Here is a 14263-nt window from a genome sequence, read left to right as displayed (position 1 = left end):
GTACATTTGGCCTGTTGCAAGCCAAGGATGTAACACAGTGTGGAGACAATCCTCACATCACATGGTGTGTTGCCAATGAATAATAACTAAACCTCTGCAATGAATAATATAAATGTGTCTGACAATGAGTCACTTCTGCTAGACGGCTGATGGCACCACAATCTTTCCCACATGTGTGTAACTTATTAGATATTGATTTCATCTGAGTCCTCTGCTTTCTCTCTCAAACTAGACTCACTCAGATGGAACAAATTAATTTTAGAAATTGAGTTGTGATGATGATTTTTTTAATTCTAACACCCAAAGGATAAGTTTGATACATCAACTGTGGTGTTTTCCACAGTATTGGTTATTTATTGTGTAAATATAATGTTATATTCAAGCAGCATTTCCTCATTTGTTTGACTTGTTGCTGTAGTAGCTGATAGCAAAGTCTATAGAGTGGCTTTTATTCATATTTGCCATTGATGACTTTATCGGATTTTGAAAAAACTGATTTATTCAAAAATATATTTTTAGGACCTGTCTTATGTATATATACACCTGGTATATATATATTTATTTATTTCTATATATTTATATTCATGAACCATTCCTCTCTCTCTCTCTCTCTTTCAGATGTAAATGGAGAAGCAGCAGTGTCCCCAAGAGAAACTGGACCTCTGTATGATTTTAAAGCGCTTTGCATTAAAACACAAACAGCATCACTTCTCTCTAAAGTAATCCATTACTGACAATTAATGTCAAACTGCACGCTGGAGCAGCTTAATGCTGCCTTGCTGGGTGAAACATTGCTAATGGAAAGAAAGCCTTATAAGATACACCGCATCAACATACACCTAAATGCAGCATAATGCCTTCAAAAGTGTCATGTTTATACCTGCTGACAGTGGTCTGCTGGGCGAGCGCTCTCTGGTATCTGAGTATATCTCGTCCAACGTCCACTTATGTCAGCCACATGTCCGTGTCCATTCGGAAGACTGTGAAACCCCACAAAAACATCACCTTCACCAACATCCGCACCCGCCCCCTCAACCCACATGCCTTTGAATTTGTGATCAATGAGCCCAAGAAGTGTGAAAGCGCCACGCCCTTCCTGGTCATCCTCATCAGCACCACGCACAAGGAGTTCGATGCGCGTCAAGCCATCCGAGAGACCTGGGGGGATGAGAGCACCTTCAGCGACATCCGCATCCTCACCATCTTTCTGCTGGGCATCAACACGGACGCCGTCCTGAACCAGATGGTGGAGCAGGAGAGTCAGATCTTTCATGATATAGTGGTGGAGAACTTTATTGATTCCTACCACAACCTCACCCTCAAGACCATGATGGGCATGCGCTGGGTGGCTACCTTCTGCCCCAAAGCGCAGTATATCATGAAGACAGACAGCGACATCTTCGTCAACATGGACAATCTGATCTACAAGCTCCTGAAGCCCACCACCAAGCCAAGAAGAAGATATTTCACCGGCTATGTGATAAATGGCGGCCCCATTAGAGATATGCGCAGTAAGTGGTACATGCCCAGAGACTTGTACCCTGAGAATAAATACCCACCTTTCTGCTCGGGCACTGGCTACGTGTTCTCAGCAGATGTAGCTGAGCTAATCTACAAGACTTCATTACACACAAGACTGTTGCACCTGGAGGATGTGTATGTGGGACTGTGTTTGCGTAAGCTGGGTATACACCCTTATCAGAACAGTGGTTTTAATCACTGGAAAATGGCCTACAGTCTGTGCAGGTACAGACGGGTTATCACCGTCCACCAGATATCCCCGGAGGAGATGCACCGCATTTGGAACGACATGTCCAGCAAGAAGCACCTGAGATGTTAGGGGACACTGAACAACCAGAACTTTTTTTCTTTTTCTTTTTTTTTTTTGCCTTTTCTCCTTTTCAATCTTCATCAGTTACACACTGATTAATGTAAAAACATGGAGGGCTGCTGTAAGTCTCTATTACATGACAGATGTTTTCATTAGCACCATCTCTGTCTATTTCTGCTGATTACACCTCATGATTGTTGATGAATGCATGGGGCTAGTAGAGCGCCTATTCTCACACATAATTAAAATGTGGTGTTGTTATTGAGAGTAATTTTGTTCATGTGTTCCAGCTCCAGTTTAACCACACTCTTCTTCATGAGCATTAAGTCAATCAGCGTTTTCCATTAAATGGCGTGGCCTAATGGGCAGGGACAGGTTCAAGCCCTCACACTGACAACCTTTCTCCCTGCTGAAGTGTCCTTGAGCAAGACACTGATTATCTACCAGCTCCATGGCTGCTGACTCAGCACCCTGCTATTACTGCAGGGAGCAAGCCAAAAGAGAATGTCTGTGCAGGAAACAATACAGTATCAAATTACTATATTACATCTATAATATTATACATTTTATAGTATATGTATTATTGACAAATGAAAGAAGAGTTCCTGGACAATGAGAATGCAAATGTGAATTTTTTTTTCCAACAACAAATCAGCTTGTCTGTTGAGATAAAACTACATCTACACTGTGCTGCTCTGCCCCTCTCCCGTCTTTCTTATGAGCAAGGTCAAATACATAGATGAAAATGAGCTGCATTATATTATCAATCGCCAATCTCTTACAGATAAGTAGTCATTTTCAATCGATCATTCTTCCCTAGTATTGGTAATAATGGAACCACGTAGCAGAATTCACCAGATGCTTTTTTTTTATGAATTTGCCTGATGATGTTTTTGTTTACATATAGTCATAATTTCACTGCCTCTTCTCTCTGAAGTACTTAGATGTATATTTTGGTTTTTTTTCTTTTCTTTTCTTTTTTTAGATGCATTTTGTTGTTTTCCCACTTTGAAATCTTCATACTTGAGGACGGCTAATTGCGTCTCTCAGTTACCAGCTCCTCATTACGACAGCTGGTTATGTTCGCTGTACGTCAGCTGCTATTTCAGCTCATCAGCTCCTCCACACATCAAGAGAAACGCAGTATCATGTCGTGCAAGTATGAGTTAAACTGTAGGTGAAACCATTACAGACTGGATGTATTATCATATGTATCTGACGTATCAGTGATTACAGAAGCACTGCTACTGACGTCATGGAAAAAAAAGTTTGTGTTTCTAAGAAAATTATGGTTTCATGGCCAAAAGTTTCCTTTTTTTCAGAGGTTTTGTAGTATTATAAGCTAATGTGACATTAACTGTGAAAGCATCTATCCCACGAGGGGTTGTTGTTATATATTGTATGTTTTTTATATTAAAAAACAAATACTTGAATAATTAAAGTTATATTACTGCTTTTACTTGTTGCCTTTTTCCAGTTCCCTCAGTTATGGATTTGAAGAAGATTGTTTCAGTTTTTTTTTTGGTTTGTTTTTTTTTCTATTTGTAACCCAAGATCTGGTTCTTATGTCCCTTATGGGACTATTTAAAATTATTGTTTTTATTTATTTATCATTTATTATTTAAAGCACATCAATCTAATATTTCCTCACTAGCAACATTTGGTCACATATCTGAAATGACAGGTTAAGGCTGAATGTAGTGTAACAGTAGCATAGGTACAAACAAATCATAAAGTCAGTAAATTCACTCCATAATGTTTCTTACACAGTAAGATCCATCTAAAGTTTGCTAAAATTAGCAAACTTAGTATTTAAGCTAATATGAAATACTCCACACCTTTTTTTTTTTTAAATAATAGCAATTCTTCTTTATTTGTTGCTCCTTGTCAGAAATTTGACATCAGCAGATTACAGAGAGGGAACAGGGGTAATATGCTGAAATGGTACACATACTGTACATAGAAAACACAATAAATTACTTGATAAAATAAAGAATTTAGTAGAAGTTAATATTTACCACCTCAATACTGAAAAATAATTTCGAGCTACCAGACTTGTTTGAACAAACAAATGGCTCGTCACCCTTTCAATAGATGCCTTTTGGTTTCATCCTCAGATGCATTGTCATACAGTACATTTTAGTAACTACTATATTTTTGGGAACAAAAAAAAAAAAATTTTTTTTGTAGTGCAGCAGGACAGAGCAAGAAGGTTTAACTGTTGGGTTTTTGTCTATTAGCCTGGCATCAGAAAACACATCAACCAGAGCGGATTAAATGAGTACAGGTTCTGTTATGTTTTATGAGTCTGGTGACGAAAGCACACGAGTTAACTTGTCTCCAGGGGCTAAGCATCAGCTTGTCGGGGGGCACACACTCAGCCCAAAAAAGTGCATTGTAGCTTCTCTCATTAAGATACTTCACGTGAATTGTGTCATTGCTGGAGTAATACATTTGTGAAATGGAAATCAGCAGGTTCTGCTCTTTGTGTGGTCTCACTCATTGACTACTTTCTCAGGCACAGAAAAATGAACAAGGCACCTCTAGCATTTTGAAGCATTAACACTGTCGAGAGCAGCAAATTATACACAGTCACGTCCAGGTCTCGTTTTTTTTTCTGCACACTCAAGCAAATGTTTCCCTTCTTGTCGATGTCAAACAGGTGTTGACACAGAAATACAATTCAGTCTTTTTTTAGACATTCGTTATGTTATTATGAAAATGTGCTTGTCCCCCATAAATTCACTAAGTCTTACATTCTGGGTGGGTTGGTGAGGTGTGAGTCAAAGCAAATTTGTTTTCACTGTGGCAACAAAACAGCATGAGAGAAAAAAAAATTGAAAAATATTTTCTCATTTCAATAAATAATGAGAGCTTTGCTGAACACAGAGGTAATGAGATGTAAAATAAAAACGAGTAAAAGAAAAAAAAAATAAATAAAACATTCAAAGCTACATCTTAATCATCTTCTTTCACCACCTGAGTACATCTTTAGGTTCCTGGGCTGTATCCTGATCCCGGTCTGTGCGCTGGGCGGTGGAATGTTGTTAAGGTTAAAGGTCGGAGGGGGCAGTGAGCAGGGAAGTCTGCGCTAAGGAAGTGAAGGCGGGGGCGGTGGCATAGCTTGGACTCGGGGAAGGTGAAAAGGAGTGAGGGAGGAGGAGGTGGGGGTGGGGTGAGTTTTCAGGGAAGGTGTTGGGGAAGATGTTGCAGGAGGTGGTGGTGTGTTCCTCAGTCTGTCTGCCCTGAACTGTCTCCCTTGTCTCACCTGCTTCAGGCATGAAGAGAGCATCAGCTAACACTTAGCTGTGCAAAGCCGATCAGCTTCACCTCGTCCGGGATCTCCGTGTCGTCGCAGCTGGACGCCTGTGCAAGGAGGAAGACATCAAGAGCGTCAGAGGGGGATAGATTGCATCATGACACTTGGATCTCCACCACCACAAATGATCCTGCAAAATCTCTAGGACAGCTGCAGTGTAACACCCTGGATTAATCAGACGATTGAAAATACTGCTCTTCCTCTCACAAAATTTGTTTTTTTCAGCCTGCTGAGCATTATACTCATAACTCTGAAAAGAACATGGGTTTGTATTTGAATTCACCAACAAAGCCACAGAAGCAGGAGAAAGAAAGAAATGACAAAAATGTGACAATTCTCTGGTTATTGTTAACTACAACTGCAGTTTAGTCAAGTTGATGGGATTCATCTTCAGGTGGGCCGCTCTGCATAGAGGTTAAAAAGATTTCATTTCAAAATCTATAAACATCACTGCGTCCAAACTGATCAGTCATCAAACAGGAGGATGTCATTACACAACCTCTTTTTGGACAGTTGACATGAAAGTTGATAGGTTGTTGTTAGGAGACACTTACTGATTTACATGTCGAGTAGACATATATTTATTTGGAGTTGTGGCAAATTTAAGTCCAACATTCATTTTATTTTTACCTCAGTTTTTGGTCTCCACCAACTCCTAAAAAAATATGTGAGCTGAAAGTCCCCATAAAGCTCTGCAGAGCTCAGGGGAACTGCACACTGTCGATTTGTCGCCGCAGGGGACTGCTCTTACATTTCATCTAGTCATTCAATGATTTGAGAATATAAAAAGTACAGATTACATTATTTAGGCTTGTGCAAATGTTAATTGTTTTGTTCTGGAAGTTTTATAAGATCACACTTACAATTTCATAAAGACAGTGAGTAAGAAGAAAGAGGACTTAATGTAGGTCAGTCACATCTGGACAATACTTAATCTGCTTTTAATAAGGTCAGAATCGTTGCCAGCGCTGCTGCAGTATTTCAGATAAGAGCATCACCAGCATGCAGAAGGAGCCAATGTGAAAAACAAAACAAAAATGAAAACTTGATCCATTTGCAGTTTGTAAATATAGAATAAAAATGTATACATGACCAAAAGTATGTGGACACATATCCTGTCCACATTCTTACACATTTTACTTTTAGTCTGGGGCTGTTTTTCCTGGTTTACACAAGTGCCCTTAGTTCCATTTACAAAAGCTAGAGCATAGACAATGGTGTTGTTTCAACTTTGAGGCATCAACATGACAATGCCCCTGAGCACAAAGTGGGGTGAAGAGGTGGTTTTTAAAAGTTTGGTGTGGAAGAACTTGAGGGGTCTGCACGGAGCCCTGTCATTAACCTCATGCAAAACCTTTTGGAACGTTGAATGCAAGTCATGCCTTTCCAGCATCAGTGGCCGACATCACTAATGCTCTTGTTGCTGAAGGGGAGCAAAACCCTGCAGCCAAGTTTTAAAATCCAGAAGAGTGGAGGCTATTACAGCGGTATATTAATGTCCATGGTTCTGGAATGAGATGTTCAACAATCACATATCGATATCATATCAGAAACATTATAAGGATTTTGGTAATATTCAGGTGTCCATATACCATGTTGGCCATGAAGTGTACAATCCCTAAGATGAACAGCTCCCAGTGGCAAAACACAATATTTATTTCAAAGTTCAGCCTTCCAGAAACTCATCTCACCCCAATTTTTATGCTGTTCAGATGCTACTCACAGAGGCCATGTTAAAGGCAGTGTGTATATAGATTTGGCAGTGTTCACCGAAAACTCGAGAGTCTCCTTTTCCATTCAGCTATTCTCACTATTCTCGCCAGTGTAAATGGGTGACCTAACCTCCTGTCCTCCAACACTTCACACCTGATTGGAGACAGACACTCAATCTCCCTGGGGGTCCGAAAGCCCTGCAGCTGTCTGATCAACATGGTGGGACCGTTATTTAAACAGGTCACTTTTTGTGAGCTCACAGAGTCTATAGTGACCTCTTGTTCAGTGAAGTCATAAAGCTGCTCGAGTGCCACCCACACTATAAACTGTCTGCATAAAAAGATATGAATTGTTCCCTCAGCGAGGGTAATTATTCTCACTCCCTGGGTTTTGTGACACTGTGCTCATAACTCTTCGTTTAGAAAGGGAGGGCTGAGCCACAGTGAGGATTTTACACTCCCTGCAGTAGAGCAGACTTAATATATGGAAATGTAAGCATGCGCATATATCTACATGGTGTGCCCAGAACTGCCCTCACTCCAACTCTCCAGAGATTTGTCCACCTGCAACACTGAGTAGCTGCTGATGAAGCAAACATGGCGGAAAGGTCACTGTGTATAACACCGTGACCCAAAGCACAGATGTTGTTTTCCCACAACAACAGAAATGTCAATAAAATCATAATTTACTTGTTTTTTGTAAAATTCTGCAGGACCAGATCATTGCTTCTTTTTTTTTCAACAAATAGCCATATGGAGGTGACCTCTTAAAGTGGCACATACTGTAACATGCAATTAATCGTAATCTGCTGTGATTATAGATAAAGTAATTAAGTGAGTCTGGATCACATGCAGACATTACTGTACTCAAAAACGAGTGACCCACTGGTCAACTGTAGAACGCACAAATAAATAAACAACTTCCAGCTGCTTTTGTTGTGATTTAACTGCTGAGTGATGCCTGCAGGAAGAAGACAGTGCTGCTGTTGGTTGAAAACTGTGTTTGACCGTTAGTATTTTCTTCATGCTGGAGATGAAGAGACACTGTTGGAATCATGACACTTATCTCCATGAATATTGCACAAAACAAAGTCAGACATTATACAAAATAATAATAAAGACTAACAAAGGGAAGCTATGATATGATATGAGACACATTTTTCTGATGCAGAGCTGTTCAGCTGTAAAATAAATTTCAATTACATTACTACTTTTAATATAGGTTTCCCGCAGGCTAAATGTGCACTGTGCAGCAGCGTTACACAGGAGAAAACAAACATAACAAAAATAGATATTGGATCATACTCAGTAGTGGCAGATACTCAATGCTGAAAAACTCTGAGGCTAAATGTGATGAGAAGATCTTATTTTTTATCTTTTTGTCAAAAATCTTTCCATGAACAAGGAGCTACTTTATGACTAGGCACATATCAAGATGTATACCTACACAACACTTTATATGAATCATATATATTTGTATTTAAACATCCAATGATTATTTTAAATCTAATTTTATTCTGGAAATTTATTTGTAAGGCTGTCCAGTACCAGACACTTAACTACACATACAAAATAGTTATAATGTAAGTATGTAAAAGTGAAAAGAAAACCTAGTATTCTAAAAGATTTTATTTTCATTATGAAAGTTACTATTTATTATCCATGAATACTCTAAAAAGTGTAAAGGGTAAAGATTGGGTGATAAGTTCAAAAGAGTAAGTAGACCTTGAGTTGGTATAGTATATAGAGGACATGTTTTCTGTAAACGGCCCTTGAGATAAAAAGATTTAAAAAACATTGGTATTTCAAGCATTTTTTTGTTAGGAGCCTCAGACATTTGGTAATGTCTCAAATCTCTTTCACCTTCTAAACTTTTCTAAATAAATTCTCAGCGAGAGACTAGAAACTATTTGGTTTGTTTGTGGACTTTCTAATAGCTCAAGCTCTCACATTCCTAACTGAACCTTTCATCAACAAGCTGTTTATGGCGCACGACAAACCCGGGAGGCTTCCGTCAACCATCAATCATCTGGAAACTCACCAGTTTGAAGGTCAATACTTTGTAGGTAGTCGGGTCGTCTACAATCTTCTGAAGGTTGGCAGCAACTGCAACAGTTACAATAACAACAAACATGTTTTATAATATGCAGAGTAAGTATAAGTATAGTTATGTTATTGCATAATTTTAAAATCAAATGCAATATATATAAGAAATACATTTCTATAAATTTGACTAATGTCATGTTCTAGGGGTTTACCAATTGAAATAAATGCCCGTCTCTAATAATACTTCTTCATAATCACTGCAAGTAACATCCTAACACTCTTTAAGTGAGGTTTTATCGTAAATGAGCTTTACGAGAATACAGAGGTGTAATATTACCAATTACGACATCGTGCCCGTTGACCAGACCGGCTGAGAACAGTTCCTGGGAAACGCCATCAGCAGTGTCTTGTGAGGGAATAACATGACAAATATTGGGCCTGCAACAATCCACTTACCAGGTAATTGAGTTAGATATTGAATTAGATACTGTCATGAGCATTCCCATTCACAAACACTCCCGTTACCCATTACACACATAACAATTCATAGAGCCTGAAGCTGTTATCACAAAGGGCATAACACACTCAAATCAATTTAGGCTGAACTCTTACCTCGCCCAGGAGTGAATTCAAACCGGATGTCATTCAGCTCCTTTCTAGAGTTCCTGAAAGGAGAGACAAGTGGGTGTGTTTGCACAAGTAGTATGCACAATTTGTTCAAATGTGTTGCAGCTCCCTTACAAAAGGAGCAGAGACATAACTGAGTGGCAGAACATCAGGAGACAAGGAGGAGACCACCAACATGAAAATGACTTATGTGAAATAGGGGAAGTGATGATAAGGTGGACAAGTAGCACAGATGGCGTGTTAACACTGGAGGACCACATCAGTGAGATTGTCAAACTTGGATGAAAATGAGTGTGAAACTGATGTTATTAAACCTACATTCATTGATTTTTTTTTTTTTTTTTACCACTTGGGACCATCACCTCAGGTTGATAAAGCAAACATGTTAACAAACAGCAGTTTCTTTCCTCCACAGGCAGCAACATTAGCATTCAGCTGAAGTAGCATTGTGTTCACTTGACAAACATTAAGTCTAATATTCCCCTCACCTTTTAGCTCTGTTTTGCTCTCCACCAACTCCTGAAGGAAATATCTGGCTCTTTAGCTTCTAAATGCCGCACTACGTTCACCAGCTGTTCGCTAACTTTGTAGCTCGATGCTGATGAGGCAGTGCACAGTGAGTTTTTACTGTTTGGTTTTTTTTTACGCTGAAAACGATGAGAGCGGTGTGATTAAACCAAACCTAAAGTTTCAGACAGAAGACTAAAACCATGAGGTGAAAGACAAAGTTCATTCCATCTTTTCAATCCATTGTTCAATAAAATGTAAATCCCCTTTACCCAAGTAAAACAATGATTAAATATTTTGTTACCATAAAAAAAAGTAATAGACATTATATTGAATTGAATTTTGTCTCTGTTTGAAGACATGGTTTGAATGACGTCCTGAGATTCAGTGTGTACCTGTTTAGACTGCAGGGAAATGTGAAAAAATAAGCATGTATACATCCAGCTCATTTGAAAGCATTAATAAAATGTGCCCTCGAGCCTCGTTGTGGAATCAACCTGCATTCATTTGCATAACGTGCATTTCAAATCTGTCTTTAATATTTGTGTGTGACAGATGAATGCTGGTTGCTGGTAAAGGAACATTTCAGTGCTGCCCCCAACACAACTACAGTAGGAGAAGATTAATTGCCTCCGACAAAGAGGTTATGTTGTCACCCATGTCTGTCTGTTTGTTTGTTTCTTTGTGCGCAGGATTACGCCAATAGGATTTGCATGAAACTTGGTGAAGGGATAGGGCACGGGCCAGGGAAGAACTTGTTACATTTTGGGGCCAATCTGGTTAAAGGGGGCGGATCCAGGAATCTTTGTTATCATTTCCCATAACATTGCGAGACTGGGCATTTTTCACCATTTTCCGTCAACATGTGCAGGATTGCCTGGCCTTGGCAGAGGTATGCGCTCCACTGTGTGCCATTCTAGTTTAGTTTGTGGTCTGGTGGTGCGGTCTTCAAACAAACAACACGGACAGCCCACAAGTGTGATTCAGCTTGACTTTCAGATTTACGGCTGAAAAGGGGAAAATAAATAAATAAATTGAAAAAATCAGTAACAAATCTGGCGAGGACATCAACAACAACTCCATTCCCTGCAGTGGAGGAAGAGGGGAGGACACACTGCCAAGCATGTCGAGGCAACATGTGTCAGAGGATCATAACCCTGCCCAAATAAAATGTGCCTAAACTACGCTCCTCCATGGATAAACCACATAAATCGGATAGACTACATCAGGACCATGTCGGATGAGCCTTATATATTGGCTGAACGCTGTCATGATGTGTGAGAGTTAATATTATTATCATAATATTATCAATTTAAAATACCGCTATGAAGATTTCATGTTTTCACAGCTCAGCAGCATTACAATTTGCATTTTTTACCCACCAATACCCTATATGTTTTTGACATGTTGTGAGCTAACTAGCGAGTGTGAGATGACGTGAGATGAATTATTCCACTGGACGATGGCAGCTTTATGACACATTATTTTGACTGTTTGTGACAGGTGATACCAGGGAGAAGCTTTATAAACATTTCAAATATAACAGATTGGTAAAGCAATCTCCAGAGCAATCCATTGTAATTGATTGCAGTGTTTTTGTCATACAGCCCTGTATTGTTGGCTGTCACAGTGGTTACTGACAGTGAGTAAGAAAAATGTAGATGTGTCACAGAAAACTAATGACGAGGCCAAGGCCAACAAACAGATGTTCTACTGTGTTGAGACTACATAGGTGTTTTGTACATTTAATGTCACACAGGCAGGCGGTAAACTGTACTGTACTGATAATACAGTGAAAATAGAAAATGTTCCATTTTTGAAAATGTTACAATCAAACCTTCCTGGTAATGATTTTTTTTCTGAATAATTTCCGAGAAGCTTCACAGAAAGGACTAGCAAGGTCTTATTTGATATTAATAATAAGGAAACTGTAATAGTGTTCAGTCTGCAGACTAATTAACTGATTCTAAATTATTGCTATTGTACCCTCGAGCTTCTTTTAAGCGATGCACACCAGGTTGCCCGAACAATACAATATTAAATGTTTACAATATTTACAATATGAAATTACTGCTCAACGAATGTGTGCTTGGGTTTCAATTGAGTTTTTCTTTCAAGGTAACTTAGAGGATTTTTAGATTTCATAAGTGTGTACATAACTGTCAGGAAATTTGGAAAATTGTAACGGTTTCCTGGAGCCCAAAGTGACATCCTGATGTTGCTTCTTTTGTCCTAACTAACTAACCAACTAAAAGCCTAAAACCTAAAAATATATAATAAGCTAAGGGGGAAGAGCCGTTGACGGACTCGTGACTAGTTGAAAAAACACATGTCACCTCTGGACTCCGCTCAGTGAAATCAATTTGCATCTGCGCTATTTTGGCAATTTAAGCTCCAATGACATTGCACCAACAGCCAAGTATATTATGCAAATCTTTACTTCCTCTTTAAACTGCTGACAATGCCTTTCTCAGGAGTCCTGCCTTTGTAAAATAAATGAAAGGGAAAAAAAAAAAAAAGATTGAACAAGTTCCAAACAAAATGTTGACATAAATCCAATCATGCTGCTGCTTTTCCCCCGTCACTGCCACCGAGGGGATCGTATTACCATAAACTCATGCTAATCAGCTGTAACTCATTTATTAGTTGAGAGAGGAGACCAATTAGCTGTTTATTTTGTTCTCTCAAATGCATGGCACTCATGGATTATTATTTTACTATTATTATTTCAAAACTTTTACAAATTGTCAAATTGTTTTGCAATGTTGTGTATTTGGCCGTCATATCCATGCGTTGGTATAATATTGGACCTGACAACTGACAATAAGATCCAGGGATATTTTTGAGTACATTTCTTGACAATGAGGAATAACGAGAAAACTACTTGATTATTCATTTGAGCCAGCCAGTTTCCAAATGGCAGAGCACTGGTCAGACTGATTTGACCGCAGAATTTCTTTACTCACAATTGCTTTGAGTGGTTTCTAACTAAGAACAATTCTCATTATTACTGACTTGGAGTTGTTAGTTATATAAAGTACGAAAACCTCACTGTGAATTCCGTTACGGATGCCTATCTAAAAAAAATTGTCTTTAAACAAACAAAAATCGCCACAAATTTACCCAACATCTACTTCACATTAATATTCCAGATAAATCCTTCCTTTAATCACCCTGCTTAAATGCACTGCTTCTTATGCAGGTCTCATACTATTTGTGAGGACCATAAATATCTCTTGTTCTGCCCCCAAAACATAGGAACACAGCCAAAGAAAATCCCAAAATATGAATGCAGTCTCTCATCTTATAATACCCTCTGTGCTGATTCACTTTAAAACATACCAGCCAAATCCTTCTCAACACAAAAAAGTCAATTTTCTCTAAATGAAACATTTCCTAAGGAATAAATTGCTCAGAATCAGTTTGCTTGCTTCTCATCCCAAAAATTCAAACAATTCAAAATAAAGCAAAATGCTGCAAAAAACTACTGATTCTGAGTCAGTGCAACACCAGCTGTTCAGATGGGGAGAGATTTGGCTTATTATGGAGCATTTGAAGGATAAACTGTACACAAAGAGGGGCTTGATGTTTTTCATCCTTTCAAAGGGTTTCTCATATCTTGCTGCTACATCAAATAAAATGTGAGTGTTCTGTCAAGTATGTCTTTTATAGTTCAGGAAATATAAAACAAAATACAAAAAATCCTGTCGTCAACACATCCCCCACGCAAGGAGCATGTCAAAGAAGAGGGTATAGTGAAAGGTCTTGGTAATCCACCAGGGCATTTAAATCTTTAGATTTCTGTGAAAAAAAAAATGCCGTTAAGCTATTGGATTTACATCTAAGAAGGCATCCATCATATGTCTGTATCTCTAATACTGAATATTCTGGCTGACAAACCAGAGAGAGATGACCTGACAGCCTAATGCAGCAGCCACATCAAACACAGTCAATACATTTCTCTGTGAAGGAAATGAATTCTTGTACTCCATGACTCTGCTTTGACACATTTTTACAAGCTTGTTCTGAAGATACCAGGATAACCTTATTTATTTATTTTTCCATCTAAGCCTACATATGTTGTAACTGTACAACTGATAACCATATTTAATCTGTTTGTCGAGTCAGAGCTAGAAAATCCACACACTGATCAAACATCACTAAACCCATGTGTGAATTGTGAAACTGAAGAACAGAAGAAAAAAAGCCCAAACTGTCAAA

General features: G+C 38.7%; 2 protein-coding genes across 2 annotated transcripts; one reads left to right on the top strand and one right to left on the bottom strand.

The window, feature by feature from the left end:
• Window positions 1-622: 622 nt before the first annotated feature.
• b3galt1b (UDP-Gal:betaGlcNAc beta 1,3-galactosyltransferase, polypeptide 1b) lies at window positions 623-3287 on the top strand. The gene has a single exon (XM_023405572.1). It carries the CDS (start codon window positions 854-856, stop codon window positions 1838-1840), a length of 987 nt encoding a protein of 328 aa, XP_023261340.1. The 5' UTR covers window positions 623-853; the 3' UTR covers window positions 1841-3287.
• Window positions 3288-3807: 520 nt separating this feature from the next.
• Window positions 3808-9680, bottom strand: LOC147819159 (STE20/SPS1-related proline-alanine-rich protein kinase-like; the record flags this gene model as incomplete). The annotated part of the gene is made up of 4 exons (XM_087173769.1): window positions 3808-5197; window positions 8904-8968; window positions 9246-9314; window positions 9521-9680. Coding segments are annotated over 4 exons (369 nt in total), but the record flags the coding sequence as incomplete, so codon positions are not given.
• Window positions 9681-14263: the final 4583 nt, after the last annotated feature.

Source organism: Seriola lalandi, unplaced genomic scaffold, assembly GCF_002814215.2.
Source record: "Seriola lalandi dorsalis isolate HSWRI2012SDOR001 ecotype SW California unplaced genomic scaffold, Sedor1 jcf7180002054279, whole genome shotgun sequence".
Classification (NCBI taxonomy): domain Eukaryota; kingdom Metazoa; phylum Chordata; class Actinopteri; order Carangiformes; family Carangidae; genus Seriola; species Seriola lalandi.
The sequence above is the reverse complement of the archived record's forward strand: the minus strand, read 5'-3'. Positions and strand labels throughout refer to the sequence as shown.